The sequence below is a fragment of the Rissa tridactyla genome, chromosome 9 (assembly GCF_028500815.1).
Source record: "Rissa tridactyla isolate bRisTri1 chromosome 9, bRisTri1.patW.cur.20221130, whole genome shotgun sequence".
Taxonomy (NCBI): Eukaryota; Metazoa; Chordata; class Aves; order Charadriiformes; family Laridae; genus Rissa; species Rissa tridactyla.
In genome coordinates, this window is record NC_071474.1 from 2023511 (window position 1) to 2038791 (window position 15281).

A 15281-nucleotide genomic window follows, 5' to 3' on the forward strand; every position below is an offset into this window, starting at 1 on the left:
TCTGGTAGCCCAGCCTTCAGCAGATTCACCCTTACAGTGGCCGAGAGGAAAAATACTTTTTCCTTTCTGACCCATAAACACACTTTTGCTTTGGTAGCAGTGGTGGGCACCAGGTCAGCAGCTCCAAGGAGCATGTTGGTGCCTACCAGGGTGAAGGCCCTTCGCAGGTGTGCTGGGGAAGTGGGCTGCCCTCCAGGGCTTGTGCAGCTGTGGCCTCTCAACCCTAATTGAACCTGCTTAAAGCTGCAGCCCTGGGGCTAGCTGCTCCTTGTGGGCTCGGTGCTGGAGAGAGGAGTGCTGGGTGGCTGCAGGTGAGGTGGGGCTGGTGGGCTTTGGGTCTCACAGCCTCCTGTCCATCACGGCTGGCTATGGGGATGCTGTGCCACAGAGCTGCTGATATGGGGTAAAACCACCCCTGTCTTGCCTAGGGCCCTCCTGGGCAGGCTGTGTGTTTTGGGGGAGCAGCATTCCCAGAAAGGTTGAGGTTGGAGGCACCTCTGGAGATCATCTAGTCTGAGCCCTGCTCAAGCAGGGTCACCTGGAGCGGGTTGTCCTGGACTGTGTCTAGTTGGGGTTTGAATATTTCCATGGGTGGAGACTGCGCAGCCTGTTGGGGTGGCCTGTTCAGTGTTTGACCACCCTCACAGTAAAAAAAAAAAGGTCTTTTCTCCTACCATCCAGCACCTTGGCTGATGGGATCCTTCTTTTCTCTTCCCAGGGTTCAGTGACACCTTCAACATTGACACCAAGAGGCCCAAAATCATAGCTGGCTCTAAGGAAGCGTATTTTGGCTACACAGTGCAGCAGCATGACATCGGGGGGAAGAAATGGTAAGTGACCTCCGTACCAGACTCTGAAAAGGAAGGGATCTAACACAGCCTACCCAAAACCCTGAATGTCTTCTCCTGCTCCGTACAACCGCAAGTTTGGGGTGGGCAGTGCTCCAGCTTGAAGGGAAACCAAGTTTGTTCTTGGTGATGCCAAGATGAAACTCTGGTGCAAAGCCATCCTGGGCAAAGTAGAGAGTAGAAACCCTCTTCCCTTCAAAACAAGGAGTTTGACATGAGGGATAAGCGTGTATTTTGTATTTGACAAGCGTGTGCGTGTTGACAGTGCTGTGCTCTGGGTCCTGCCTGGCTGCCTCGCGGTGGCAGGTGCCGTGCATGGGGCTTTGCTCCAGGCAGGTTCACGGTTCCCTGGGGCCCCTCAGCCTCCGACGCTTGCTGGAAACCCATCTGAGTTTTGGACTGAGGCCATCCTATTTTATAAAGTTTCCACCAAAGAGCCGTGGTCTGCAGAAGCGCTCAGACCTGCCTGCGTCTGTCACGAGTGCAAGATGAGACTCGGATGGGCTTTGTTCGGGTTTTGGGTTTCGCAGCAGGTTTTGCTCCTCGCCAGGGCTGATCCCTGCTGGGGATCCCACACAGATGTTGGCAGAGACCCTTGGTGCTCCCTAGGAGCACATCTGGATGCTGGGAAGCTCAAAAGCCCACTGAATTCCCTAAACCTTGATTACTGCAGAGCTGAAGGATCTGCCCCACGGGTGGATGATGGCCAGGCTTAAGGAAGCAAGCACAGGTATAAATAATGCAGATGGATACCTTTGAAATTCAAAATTTGGGCCTGTGCTGCCTTTGCATGATCTTTGCTGGTGCTGGAGGGTGGTGTGGGGTCAGACCCCATCCTGTGCCCTCAAGCCAAGCTGATGTTTCACTGCAAGGAGGAACAGCGTGGTTTGGTCTCCCCAGCTGCCATCAGCATGGCCTGAAACCTCCCCGCTTCCCTTCTGTTTAGTCGAGGGTCGGGGCCAGCCGCCCAGGCACGCTGTGGTGAACCTTTCCGCTGGCTCCAGGCCCTGGTTTCCCACAGGATTGCCTGCTTTTCCCAAAGAGTACTGTGCCCCCAGTTAGTGGGGTGATGCAGATGCTGTGGTCCCTGTGCTGTATCGGGGCTCTGGTGCTCCCAGCGGCATCCTGGGGATGGTTCCACTCACTGGGTCACCGTTTCCTTCTGCTGTCCAGCAGAGACCCAAGTTAATATTAGTAAAACTTTGAGTGGTGGGATAAGGTTCAGGTTTCAGCTGGAAGTGTGTGCTCTGAGACAGGCTGGGAAGGGAGGGGGGTTGCCTGGGGTGCAGCCCGTGAAGCCGCCTCTGCCCCATCACAGAGATGGGTCCTGAGCAGATATTTTAGCAGCCAGTATCCCTGCTGAAGTTCAGAGACTCACACCTGCGTGGTGGTAATGAGCTTTTCCACTGCTTCAGCTCAAGACCAAGTGCTGGGCTGCTCGCGGTCGGGCTGAGTCTCCCCAGCAGCGTGACCGTGCCCGGTACCAGAGCATCCTCACATCCCCGTGGTCCATGAGCAGGTTTGCATGCAGCAGCGGTGGAGCTTTCTCCCAGAGCTAACTCGCCATGTCAGGGACCGTGTGGTCTCTTGGGATCCTTTTCATCCTCGTTGTCCATGAACCTGTGCTATGGGATTGTTTCCCAACCAGCCAGCTTACAGTGAACAAGCCAGAAACCTCTGGCATGGGACACAGCCCGCCACCCTTTCTTTGCTTGAGAACGTGTGGATATTTACCCAAAGAAATGCTTTTTTTGGGGGGTAAAGAATTTTGGGCAGCCTGACAGCACAGTTGCTTCTGGCCAAAGCTACTGGAGCACAGCATAAACACGGCTGTTGAGTAGTTCCAGCAAATTCCTGCAACGTCCCCTGCTCAAGACCTGGGTGGGGATGGCTGATGTTAACAGATGAAGTTGCTTTGCTTGGCATGAAGTCTTCCATCCTCATATCCCTCCAGGTGATGCTGGGCAGCACCATGTGCTTAACTTCTAAGGGAATATGAGCCTGGCCCAGCGTCTCCATCCTTTACCTGCTCACGGGCAGGTCTGTGAGATGGTGGGATGGGGACCATGCTCTGCAGGGTGGTTGACCTGATGCTTCAAAACAAGTGAGCTTTTCATTTGCCCAGACCTCTGCTGTGAAATATTTTATACCAGGAATGGATCCAAAACCCCAAAAATTTGGTGATATGTGTGCTGGCCCCCGTAAGAGGCTGTGGCTCCGCAGAGGTGCCTACCAGGTCAGGGCTAAGCTCAGGAAAGGCTGTTCGGAGATAGTGATTCTCCGAAGGGGATAAAGAGCAGGAACCGAGTGTCTCTGCCATCACATTCCTCCCTGCCTCTGCTTCTGGATAGTACCCCTTTTTCTTATCTCATTTCATCCTAAACATGCCAAAAATCTCCCCTTGGAGGACACTACTGTAACCAGGTACGAATGGCCTTGCTCCACCATGCTCCTTAAATGACAAAATGGCATCGGTAGGTGCAGGTGACAGGAAGCCCTCCTGGAGCCACGGCTGAGCCTTGCTCCAGGGAAGGACCCTCCTCACCTATCCCTGGGCAGGAGATGCGGGACACGGATGTGGCCGAGCCCGGCCCATCCGGCAGAGGTCCTGGCCAAGGCATTGATACACATGTGCGATTCCCCCCCTGCCCCTCGGGATTTGGATTCCCTGCCAGGCAGAGAGGGCAGGAGTAGCTAAACCGTTGGGTGTTCAGTGCCTGCCTGGGCTGGTTTTGCTGATCTGCAGAGATTTCTGCCCAAAGTAAGCTCTCAGAGGGAGAGGCCCTGCAGACATTGGTGGAAAACACTTTTTTTTTTTAAATACATTTTTCAGCCCAGTAGATGCTGTTTTGCTATGTAGCTATAGATGCTGTTTTAGGCATGATCCTGGCTGCACCCTGGCAGAGGAACTGCAATTTCAATGCTATTTGGAGCCTCTTAGGCTTTTTTCTCATATCTTTGAGCTGCCACCATCACTGATGGGGTGGTCAAGGGCTGGCTTCCCTGGGGACCAGGGAAGGGAGAATTTTGCCTCCTTTCCCAGCAGGACATTGGGCCAAAGACCAGCTCTGGCTCATTCTGGCCCTTCTCACATCTCTCCTGCCAACATTAGGCAGGACACAGCTGTAGTTTTCTCCTCTGTCGGTTCCTCTGCATGAAAAAAATGGATGTTATCTGCACAGAATGAGTGTACATATATACATAAGTACAGCGTGTATTTGAATATGCAATTATGTAGTATAAAATGTCTATTAAATATGCGTACACAGTTAAAAATGAAGCCACCATGACTCACTCTGGTTAAAGGATAAATGACTGAACAAACAAAACATCTATAGTATAACCCAAGGACGTACGGAGAGAGCAGGATAATAACTGTGCCGAGCCTCGGCCAACCCCAGGAGCTGGCAGGAGGCAGAAGAAATGGAGATGCTAAGATGAAACCAGTTGCTGGTAAGGCAGAAGCCAGATGAGTATCCTTCAATACGATCCCAGAGGAGTTCAACAAAAAATCCACTGAAATGCAGGAGAGTTCAGAGAAACTAAATGGTTATCTCAGAAACGGGGCTCGTACAGGAGCGATGGTTATAACAACGTGCAGAGACCCGGCTGCCAAATACTGAATGTGGAATCTGAGGACTTTGGCACCTATCCTTCAGTCTGAGTCTTCTAATGCTGCTTTTGGCTCATGTGGATGGTTTTAGAAGGGTTTCAAAGCAGCTTTTATATATATATATGTGTGTGTGTGTGTGTGTAGAGGCGTATTTGAGCGTAAACAAACATATATAACATTCTCTAGGTATATTTTTAGTTGTGACTACTTCTCTTTTTCGAACCTTTCAGGGAGGGAGACAGATCACTTGCACATGGGGGCTGTAACTGCAACCCTGATAGTGGAAAATCTGGAAGGAAAGAATTCAGATTATTAAACTCGGGGCCGGGGGGGGAAACAACACTTGGGTATATACTGCTCGAAAAGCTCATCTATTTGTGGGGTGGCTCTTCTCTGCTCACCGTCTTCCTGAGCAGCGAATGGCTTTCAGAACTCCCTCTCAACGCTTTCCCCCACTTTTTTCATCAAGCTGCAGGTGCAACCCAAGTGCCTTCTCCAAGTCTGCGAATGGAAAAAATGACAGCAGGTTCCCGAAACTCACCCTTAAAGTGCGACGTAGTTTTATACCTCAGCAGCTGGGCAGCCTTCCTGGTGCGGGCAGGGCAAGCGATGCCTGGCGTTACGGGGTCTGAGCATCCCCAGTCCCCAGGACTGGGCATCTCATGTAAAACAGGGGATACAGTGCTCGGGATAAAGTGGCACGGCAGGAGCTTCGGTAGAAGGAGAGGAGCTACTGTACGCGCAGAGGTGATTGTGGTGGTGGCCTGAAGGGGTGGCTTGGCTTGGAGCTGTTCCTCTGCCTCAAGGTCATACTTCGGTTCATGCCGTTCTGGCGGTATTTAAGGTATGAATTGTGTGAGTTCAGGCACATTTGTTGCTGTGGATGGATTTATTTGGGCAGAATACTTGTGTTCAAATGTGGAAAGAGTTTTCACAAATGCACGTGGGAGTTATGTCCCTCAGACATGGAAGCTCCCATCCCCGTGTGCGCTCTCCTCATACTGCACATGGAAGTTTGTGGTGAACACAAACTGGAATTACCTTGAGCTTGGGAACAAAATATCTTTAGGGATCCAAAATCGGGTAAAAAATGGGGAAAAAAGTTTCCTCCATCTTTCATCTCACCTCTCCCAATTGCTTTTCCTGATTGCCGCCCATCATCCCATGAGCAGGAGCTGTGCCATTCCCTAGGGAAGGGCAGGAGGACCCATTCCCTCCTCCCACGTGTACATGGGAGGACACACCAACCACCGCCCTTCACTTTCCATTGCCACCAGACACCCCAGTACAGAAGCAGGAGAAGGAAAGGGGCCCGGGGGGTGGGTTGTGCCCCCATGGAGCAGATGGCAGCAGCCGTGATGCTCCATGCAGCGAGTGCCGGGATTGCTGCCCCATGCCGGCTTCTGTCTGCGGATTGAAAGCTTCCAGCTATGCAAAAAATGAAGCTTGAGTAGAACTGGCTGTGGAAGGAAAGCGCTGGGAATAAACATCCATTAGCCTTCAGAAGCCATAAAAATAATAAATATAGCATTCCCAAGCTGGCTGAGGCCAGGGCTTCGCTGATGCTGCTGGCAAGGTGGCAGGGCTGGGGAGTGGGTCCGCGGCCAGATGGGCTTCAAGGGCTGTGGGTCTAGTATTTGGGGTGCTGGATGCTCTCTCCCTCTTGAACTCAAGTCTCACACTGTCCCTGCCCTGCTTTGCACCAAAGGGATGCTGTGAAGCCTCAGTGCAGGGTTTGGCCCCTTTGGGCTCCCCTGCGCACAGTTCCCCACCGTCCTCCAAGGGCTCGTCCTTGCAAGGTCCCCCCCTCCCAAGGGTGCCTGGAGGGGGGCAGCCCTGAGCCCCCATCCCCGCGGCTGCTCCAGGCACAGACATGACGTTTCCAGTCTGAGCGTGGCCAAAAGGAAAAGGAGGAGGGAGAAGAGAGAAAAATCTGCTCGGTGGATTTAAAGCTATAATTGTGCTGATCTGGAAAAACAGTTAAAGGGTTTGCTATTTCCCTACTACTGCGAGAGGCTTTCTTGGCTGCAATTCTCCTGTGGTTTGGCCGGTACCCGAGCTCTTGGAATTATTTTGGTGAAAGGGTACATAACTGCAAAGCATTCCTCCGGCGCGGGGATAATGTCTGCTCCCAGCTCTCCCTCCCACCGCGCCGGGGCTGCAGGCATGGGCTGGCCGCAGGGTGCGGGATGCTGTAACGGCCCACCCTATCTCCCGTGTTCAGGGGTTGTTCCTTTTTTGGCACATTATGGCTTCTTTTTTCCCCCAGAAAATCCCATAGGCTCTGTTGTTAGCATCGCTGGGCTCCTTGGGGCTGCTCCGCAGTTTGGTCTGTCCCTGCCTGGCACCTTCCCCAGGCGCCTTGGAGGACATGGGACAGCTGATAGCCCTGGGCCAGATCTTCTCTGCCATGAAGCACTGTGGTTATCACAGACGGCAGGGTCAGTTTGCATCAGCTGCAAGGTTAGGCCCTTTCATTTCTTTCTTTATTTTTTTTTTTTAAAAGCAGTTGGTCTAATCGGAAAAGGAGATGTGGTCTCGTGTTACTCGCTGTAGGGCTTGCAGAAGAGAGGGGCTCGTGGGAGGACGTCCCCTCGCAGACAGACCTGGGCTGTGTTCCACTGACACGCTCTTTCAGCCTGCTACCAAACAAAAAGAGGAAGGAAAACATCTGCTGCCCTGTCCAGCGGGGGGGGGGGGGGAAAAAGGCAAAACTGCACTTGGTATTTTTTTCCACAAGGGAACCAACGGGAGGCACGTGCAGGAATGGGGATTTGGGCTGCACGACAAACCGGCCGGCGGATGCCCTGCAGCTTCTGGCCTCCTGAGCATCCCTGCATCTCTGTCTTGCCTTCCCCGCCTTGACAGCCTGAAAACTTCCTCTGCCCCAACCCTGCAGGTTTACCCAGGGCTTTCCAAACTGCTGTGGCAGGAGCAGCATTCCCTTACCTACCTTCGCTTGCCGTGATGCACGAGCAGGCTTCCCTCTCTGAGCTGCACCAGGAATTTTAGGAAGATACAGAAGAGGCCCATCAAGCACGAGCTTTCGCAGCCAGGCCCTTGTCGTATAGAGGAAAATTGTCTCCTCGGTGTTTGTGTTGTGGGGTTTTCTTGTTTGTTTTGTTTTTTAAAGCATCCTCATTGCATGATAGCGTTAGCATTTGGGTGCAGCACTAAGACCCCAGCACCCCTCCCACAGTGAGCCCGGGGGAAGCTGGAGGTGGACGGACACCAAGTCCTGCCTGTGCCACCACACTACGTGTGTGCTGCAAAACACCTATAGCCTCATTTATGAAGATCTCTACGGAGGAAGGGGGTCTTGCTCCTTCCCATCCCAAGTTGCTAACTCAAATAAAGGCCTTTGCAATCACATCTTCATTATTTAGGGTTAGGGGCTTGGTGCCCTGGTCTCAGAGCACCGAAAGGCAGCTGTGATATTGGAGCTGGTGGCTCAATGGTGCCTCCAACGCAGACATGCGTGGGTAGGGAACCTCCCCCAGATGCTGTTGGCTGGTGATGATGGGTGTCTGGGGAAAGCAAGAGGCACCTGGTGAGAACCAGAGTCACAGATCAATGTTTGCTTTGGAAACCTCCAGAAGAAAGCCAGAGATCGCACGAGTCCTGCTGGACACGTGCAGCCGGCAGAGAGCATCAGCCGGCAGCTCCAAACGCGGCAGTGGAAACCCCCGGCCGGGCCAAGAGTTGCTGACGGGCCTGGGCTGTAAACACCTCTTTGTTACAATATCCCTAAGTAAAAGGGAAAAAATTACACCAGGAAAAATAAGAAAGTATCATTACTGTTGACCACAATATTCTGCAAGTTCCTCAGACATGTTTTGCAACACGCCCCTCAGCTGCTATTTTAAGGAAGAGTGCCGGTAATTTTGCCTACGGGGGTGGCTGTGTGATGGCTGCAGCAGCACGCGGCGCTCGGACCCGGCTTGCCTCCATCTCCGAGTCCTGGGTCCCCTCGGGGCTGTTCCCGTGACGTGGCCGCTCGGCGTGGGGGGGAGATGACCCGCGGGGCCCTGCCCGGCCCTCGGGAGGGGTTTGCAGACGCGCTGTGGGAACGGGCTGTGTAATTAGGAGCATCCATTCCCGGCTGGACCCGACGCGCGGAACAGCTGGGTAAATTACGGTTGTGTTTATGTTTCGTTTTGCAATGAGAGGGTTTGTCATAAAGCAGAGAGAACATTGATCAGCCTTTAAAAAAAAAAACAAAACCACAACAGCCGAAGGTGCTTGTGCGCGTCCGTGGGAGACGGACAGCATCCCGCAGGCACTCCCGGAGAAGGAGGGGACAGGGATGGGGACGAAGCTCATGCCCAGGAGCGGGTCTGAGCCTGGACCTGGTCACCTGTGCTGGGCACTGTGGCGTCAGTGGGACCCAAAGCTCAAAACAAGGATGCACTATGTCTCGTGAGAAATCCCCTAAAACACACCAAACGTGGGGATGGAGCACTGCGACTGCTCTGTCGTTAGCCGGTTGTCTGTTAATTAGGGTGACATGGGGAGACTCGGGAGTCAGCGAGAGGGTCTAATGCCTCCACCAGGAATGATTTATCATCCTGAGGGATGATTTATCAGGTATTCAGCGGGCAAAACAGTCTTGCAAAGGGTGTAGCGCCCCCCCGCAATCGCTGCTAAATAACGAGCCCGAATGGCTGGTTGGTAACGAGCCGGCCCCGAGCCAGGTGCTGGAGAAGAGCCCCTCCAGAGCTGTGTGGAGGACGTGGGCCCAGCAGCAGCGCTGGGGCTGCAGGTGGTCAGGAACGGATCGGGGCGAGATGGTGTTCCATGCAGGAGAGAAGGATGTGGGTGAAACCGCCACAGCTGGGAGGAGTATCCTCTCCTGGGTGGCAGCACCCATGGGATGATCCCTCGCCAAGGGCAATGGAAACCTGATGCAAACGATGTAAATACTTCCCTGCTGTATATACTGTAAATTCCCCCTGTAAATACTTTGCTCCTGCCTCGGTGCGCCGTGCTTCTTCAACACTGCTTTCCGAATGTCCCCAGTTGATCTCATTTAACACGCCGCTACCCCCTCGCACATCGGGGTGGCCTGTTGGTGCTCCCAGACCCGATGCCTCTCCTCGCCGCCAGCCTGTGCTCCTCTCCCAGGCACCCCAAGCTCCCTCCCTGGCTGTCCCCAGCCCACGGGGCTGCCCCGTGGAGAGACCCAAAGCATCGCTTCATCATCTTCTGACGTCTCTGCTGCACCTCCCCAGGCTTCGGGCAGTGCTAAGGGGTGGATCTGGGTTCAATAACGCAATTGTCATCAACTCCAGCTCCCTCAGTGAGACCGTGCTGGAGGTCACCCGGCCACAGCTCTTTGTCCCAGGTGTGTTTTCGTGGTGGCCTTTGGTCACCAACACACGGGTTTTGTCCACTCATGGGGAGCAGAACTGGCCGGGACAGCAGTCTGCCCGCTGCTGCCCATGCAGTGTGATGGGGTCATCACCATCACTGGAGCCGTCCTGCAGCGCCTGTGCTCCTCAGCGGAGCTGCCTCGTATTTAAAGATGCAAAAATCACCACAGAAAGCTGCTGTCAGACCAAAGACCCATTTTCAGGTCCCACATCCTCCTGTGCCACCATCTCTTTGACTCCTCTGCCGTTTCTGCCTCTCCTTGGACTCCCACTAGGTATTTTTTTCCACCGTTGCCAATGCGGAGAAAAACATTTCAAAGTCCATTCCTCTGCCACGCTCCCTCCAAGGAGCCCCAGTCCCATTTAAAGTTTTCCACAGCTGAACTTTCCCTTTCCTGAACCTCCTTAATCGCTTCTTCATCCAGTTCCATCTTGAATAAATTAACTGCAAGTGAATTTGCCTTGCAGGAGATTAAGTGTCCCATTGATTGAAAAATCCTGTGAAAAGCATAGTTGCTTCTCCATTCCTCCCTAATCCCCACATTCCCGGATCACCAGTTAGACATACCTTCCTTTCCTGATTTCTTTCCATTTAACCAAAATATCTTAAGGCCCAAAATGAGCTTTGCAACCTCTCCGCAACGTACCCAGGGAGCCTGCTGTGCCGGGGAGGGTTATTCCATTAAAAAGTCAGGAATTTGCTGGATGCAAAAAAAAAAAACCTGAGGGGTCTCAGGGGTGTGGGATCATCGTGTGTATGGGGCAAGGGGCTGAGCGGCATCCGGGTGACGATGATGGTTAATGCAGCCCTGGCAGGGGAAAGCGCAGGTAAAAACCAACAGAGCTTTAGGGGCAATAGGCAGAATTTAAACATTATGCAATAGCGAATAATAAATGAAGTTAAAAAGGGGCTAAGTAAATGAAACAGAAGCAGAGCCAGGTCTGTCGGAGGTTTGATGGCGGTGGTACACTCCTCCGGGAGGGGATGCTGGGGACGGGCACGTCCCCTCCGTTCGGGGCAGGAGCTGGCAGGTACATCCAAATGGCCGGGAATTTTTAAGTGTTGAACTCTGTGACAAATTTCCCAGGGAAATGCTGGCTCCTCCACCGCCTGATGCCTTCAAATCAGGGATGGAGGTTTTTCCGGTAGAAGTGCTCCAGCCAAACATCATTTCTTGGGTTTAGTAGCGAGACAACTGGCAGGAATTCATTTCTGTGACACAGGGAATTTCGCCGGATAGTGTTTTGACTATGGGAAAGAAAAAATACCCCAATATCGGTACCGAGCATCTGTGACTCTCTTTCAGACACTGGAGCACGGCAGCGCTCCAGGCTTTATGTTGCCCTGTCGTGCTAGAAGCACCGTGTGCTGTAATGAAATCATTTAAAATAGCACAAAAACCATGCAAATGGAGCTTGACACATCGATTTGATGTTTGCTGTGAGACTTGCCCGGGCTGCAGTGACGGAGGCAGCCGTCCCGTCCCCAGCCTGGGCGGCACACCGGGAAGCAGGACCCAGCACGGCTGCGGATGCCGGCTTTGCTGGCAAAGCAGAGATTGGCTTTCCACTCCCCTCGCCGCACAGGCAGAGCGGAGGCTCCTCGGGTATTTCCACCAACAGCTTGGGTTTCCTTTTTTTTTTTTTTTCTTTTTTTTTTTCTTTTTTCCATTTTTTTTTGTTTTTTTCCCAGGATGAAAGTTAAAAATATGTCCTCAGACATGTCGCTCTGAGCAGTCTGCGCTTTTCCCTTTGCTTTGCTTTTGTTTTGCCCATAAGGAGCACATGAAAAGGAAGGCGAGGGCGGGCTTGTTTGGTTCTTATTTTCTTTTAAAGCTTCATTTATTAGCCAAGCCGTGACGCGAGGGCCTGCCGCTTCCCTCTTTGCAGACGGCTTTGCTTGTTTAGCATCAGGCTGGGGCCGGGGGCAGGGGGGGATTGCACCCCTCCAGGGAGGGCGAGGGGGGGAGATTTGGGGTGCCCCAAGGGTGCGTGGGGAGGGGGAAAGCTGGGACGGAGCAAAGGATGGCTCCCTGCGGCGGCAGGATGCTCCGATTGGATTTGGGTGATTTGGGTTGGCATTTTTTTATTTTTATTTTTTTTTTAAAGATAAAAAAACCAACAACATTTAGAGCGCAGGTTTGCAAACCGCAAAGGAAGAGGTTTGTAAGCAACCTGTGAGTCGGGCAGCACCTCCGAGAGCCGGCTTCAGGGAACACTTCGCGCGTCCCTGCAACCGGCACCTTTCAAACAGCTGGAAAAGGCTTTTCCCCCGCTGCCAAGTTTCCATGAGAATTTGACAGCCTCAGCTAATGAATCGTTTAGATTTAACCGAAAAGGGAAAACAATGCCATTGTCTTTGGGGAAACAAAAAATTCTGTTTTCATGAGCTTCACAACTCCTCTGCCTTCGTGGCAGCGTCTGTAAATATTTGGGCTTTCTTTGAGCTTCCAGCCCTGACGTCGGGCTGGGGAGTCGGGGGACGGATGGTTTGCCCTCGTCATCGTCTCGCCTTTGAAAGCGATGCTTCGACCTAAGGACCACTGGTGTCGGGGAATATTTATTAATGGCTAGCGTGATAGTATTAATATGTGAGTACTAATCAATGGGAAAGTCTCAGCTGGGTTTTTCCTGCTGGGGGGGTAATCAAGGTGTGTGTGGGGGGGATTAAAGTGGAGCTGCTGTGAGAATTTCATGTTAAATTCTGTCTGTGTTAAATTCTTCTATTGGAATTGAAGAATTTAAAAATGAGAACGTTGCCCCCGGAGCTGCCGCAACCTTTATTTCTTTTCATCCGCAAGGTCTTTTTCTCTCCCCCTCCCGCGCCCTTTCACTACATTTCACACCTTCCGCCTTCCCCCCCATCCCCGACCACGAGCAAATGGGCATCGGTAGCGCGGCAGAGGCTGAGGGACACGAGCAAACTTCTTGTACAGGTCAGGGAGAAGGTACGAGATTCCCCTGAGCTCCTGGATGCTATTGAGGACAGTTCCAGATGGTTATTATTTTCCCCTAATTAATCTCCTTGTTAGCAATGAAGCTGTAAGACAGGAAGTATTTCCATGAGAATCCTTAAACGCCGCTTAGATTTTGGAGGTTTTTAATTTGGTGAGCAATTCCACTTTATAGCGATGGAATAAAAGAATGAGTGTTCAGTGTCTTTGTAGAAGCAGCATTTAAAAAAAAAAAATTAAAAAATTACCATTTCTGGTCTAACAGGGAACATCTGTGCCGGGGACGGTCGCTTTGCCAGCTGCTGGGTAGGGCGGTGGAGAACAAAAGAGGTCCTGTTTATCTGCCGATCCGGACTTAGACGGTTGTATCCACCGATAGGATTTTGAAAGCAGAAAAGCAACGGTGCAGATTTTATTTTGGGCTAACGCATTGGGAGCAGAAGATGCCAACAACCCGTGGTTCGGAGTATTTTTGAACTAGCCTGGAAGGAACGGTCAAATTCCTCAGGTCCTGCTCCCTTCCTCCTTTGGTTTGCTGTTTTGTACTATTCTGGTCAAGTCCACAAGAAAAAGTGAGAAAAATGCTTGCGATGTCCCAGATGCATCCCAACCGGTGGCCCGCACCCTTGGTGGGTGTATGTGGGGGTTTTTTTATCAGCTGCTCTTATTTTAAAGAGAAGATAGATGCCCAACACCTTCACTCACTGCTGAGCTGGGGATCCAAACGTATGACTCCAGGCTGCTCGTACGTGAACAACCCAGGTTGGAGCAAAAAATCTGGAAATTCACTTTTTCAGCCTTTTAGTGGGGAAAAGCCCTGGTGGATCCCAGTGTGATTCGCGGTTGCTGCTATGCCAGCTCCTTGGTATTCCTTTGGGTATTGCTAGGCGGGACCCCTTCATACGCATCCATGTCCTGAAGACGCTCTTAGCACGAAAAGGTTCCTCCCTTAAGCAGCAGTGAGAAGGGACACCTCTGTCCCCCGCTTCCCAGGGCCAGCTGTGGGGACCTCAGATGGATGCTGAGGGTTTCGGTGCCATCCTGGTGCTGGTGCCGGCCACGAGGCGAGGTGGTGGCAAGGGTCCCCTGCTCCTCCCCACGCTGCCAGATGGTTTTGCAGACCTCGCTCGCTGCCAGGCATTCATTCGCCCCCGTTGCATCTGATGGCCATTACCTCCAAGCAGCAGTGAGTCATCGTCTCTGGCCTATTGCTGCCTGCTGTCATGGGAAGGGGAAGTCAAACCAGTGGTTTTGCTGCTTGCACTGAGTCAGGTCAGAGGAATGATGGCATCCCCACAGCAAGAGAGCCTCTCCTGACACCTCCTGACCCACGTACCAGGGGCTTGGGCTGGGAATCCTTTTATTCCCCTCCGGCAGTGGCTGTGGGTTTGCTTCCACGCTTCCCATCCAGCCTCCGGGCGCTGACAGACCCCTCTTTCCCGCAGGCTGGTGGTGGGAGCTCCCTACGAAACCAACGGCCAGCAGAAGACGGGAGACGTCTACAAGTGCCCAGTGACCAGCGACACCCACAGCAACTGCACCAAACTCAACCTAGGTACCGCACACCCGCGGGGCACTGGGCGTTTTTAACATCGTGCTTTTTATCACTGCTTCAGTCTGTAAAGATGCACCCTGTCGCGTTGTCCAGGTAGTCCCCAAAAACATAGGGACTGCGTGTTTTGGGAGGATTTTTAGATAGGGAATTATTTCAGGTGTTCACGTTACTTCTGGTGCGGAGCTTTAAGCAACGTTAGGGTAAACCAAGCAAATCAGAATAAATTAAAAGGTTATGTATTTTGATATAGCTTAAACTGGTTTATTAAATGACCAGGATAAACTTATCGGCAGATAATGGTCCCACTAGCAAATACCTGACTGCACGTGGCCGTGTCTGTATTCCCTCTCCGGGGGATGCTTGGACGACGTGCCCACCACAGAAGGTTCCCTGGGCTCAGGCAAGCTTTGCTCCCAGCACCCAGCCTGCCCCCACAGTTGTGGTATTTGGGGAATTATCCCCCAGCCCCACCAGCCCCCGGCCCCATCACTGCCACCGCAGGAGGAGAGACCCTGGGGGTGCTCCAGGCCGGTGAACTTCTCAATCCCATCTCCCCAGATGGAGAGATGGGGCTCTTTCTCGGGGTTTCTCGGGCTGGTCCACCACCTACCATGCCAAGAGCACAGTATTGCGATACCAGGACATGCCCTCCCTGGGCTGGGGTACCGCAAAGCACAGTGGGACAAGTCCCTTTTGCTGCCCAAAGTGGGACGCCCGAGGGGCATGTCCCTGTCTCGGCAGGGAACGTGAGAGACGAGGACTTTCTCATGGTCCTGAAGAGCATTGCTGGGATCTGGGGGCAAGGTCTAGAATTTTTTAACACTGGAGCATCTAGAGCGGCCGTTGTCACTTTATTTTTCATCATTATGTATCTGAACTGTCCTGGGTTTCTACCAGAGCTGATAAGAGAGGAGGAACTTTGGATCATCCACAATATTT

General features: G+C 52.6%; 1 protein-coding gene across 1 annotated transcript in view; it reads left to right on the forward strand.

Moving 5' to 3' along the window:
* The window catches only part of ITGA11 (integrin subunit alpha 11), a 51205-nt gene that overhangs the window by 7329 nt on the left and 28595 nt on the right, over positions 1-15281 (forward strand). The window contains exons 2-3 of the mRNA XM_054214347.1: positions 719-830; positions 14233-14342. Coding sequence (XP_054070322.1) covers positions 719-830; positions 14233-14342 — 222 coding nt within the window. The remainder of the gene's footprint in view (positions 1-718; positions 831-14232; positions 14343-15281) is intronic.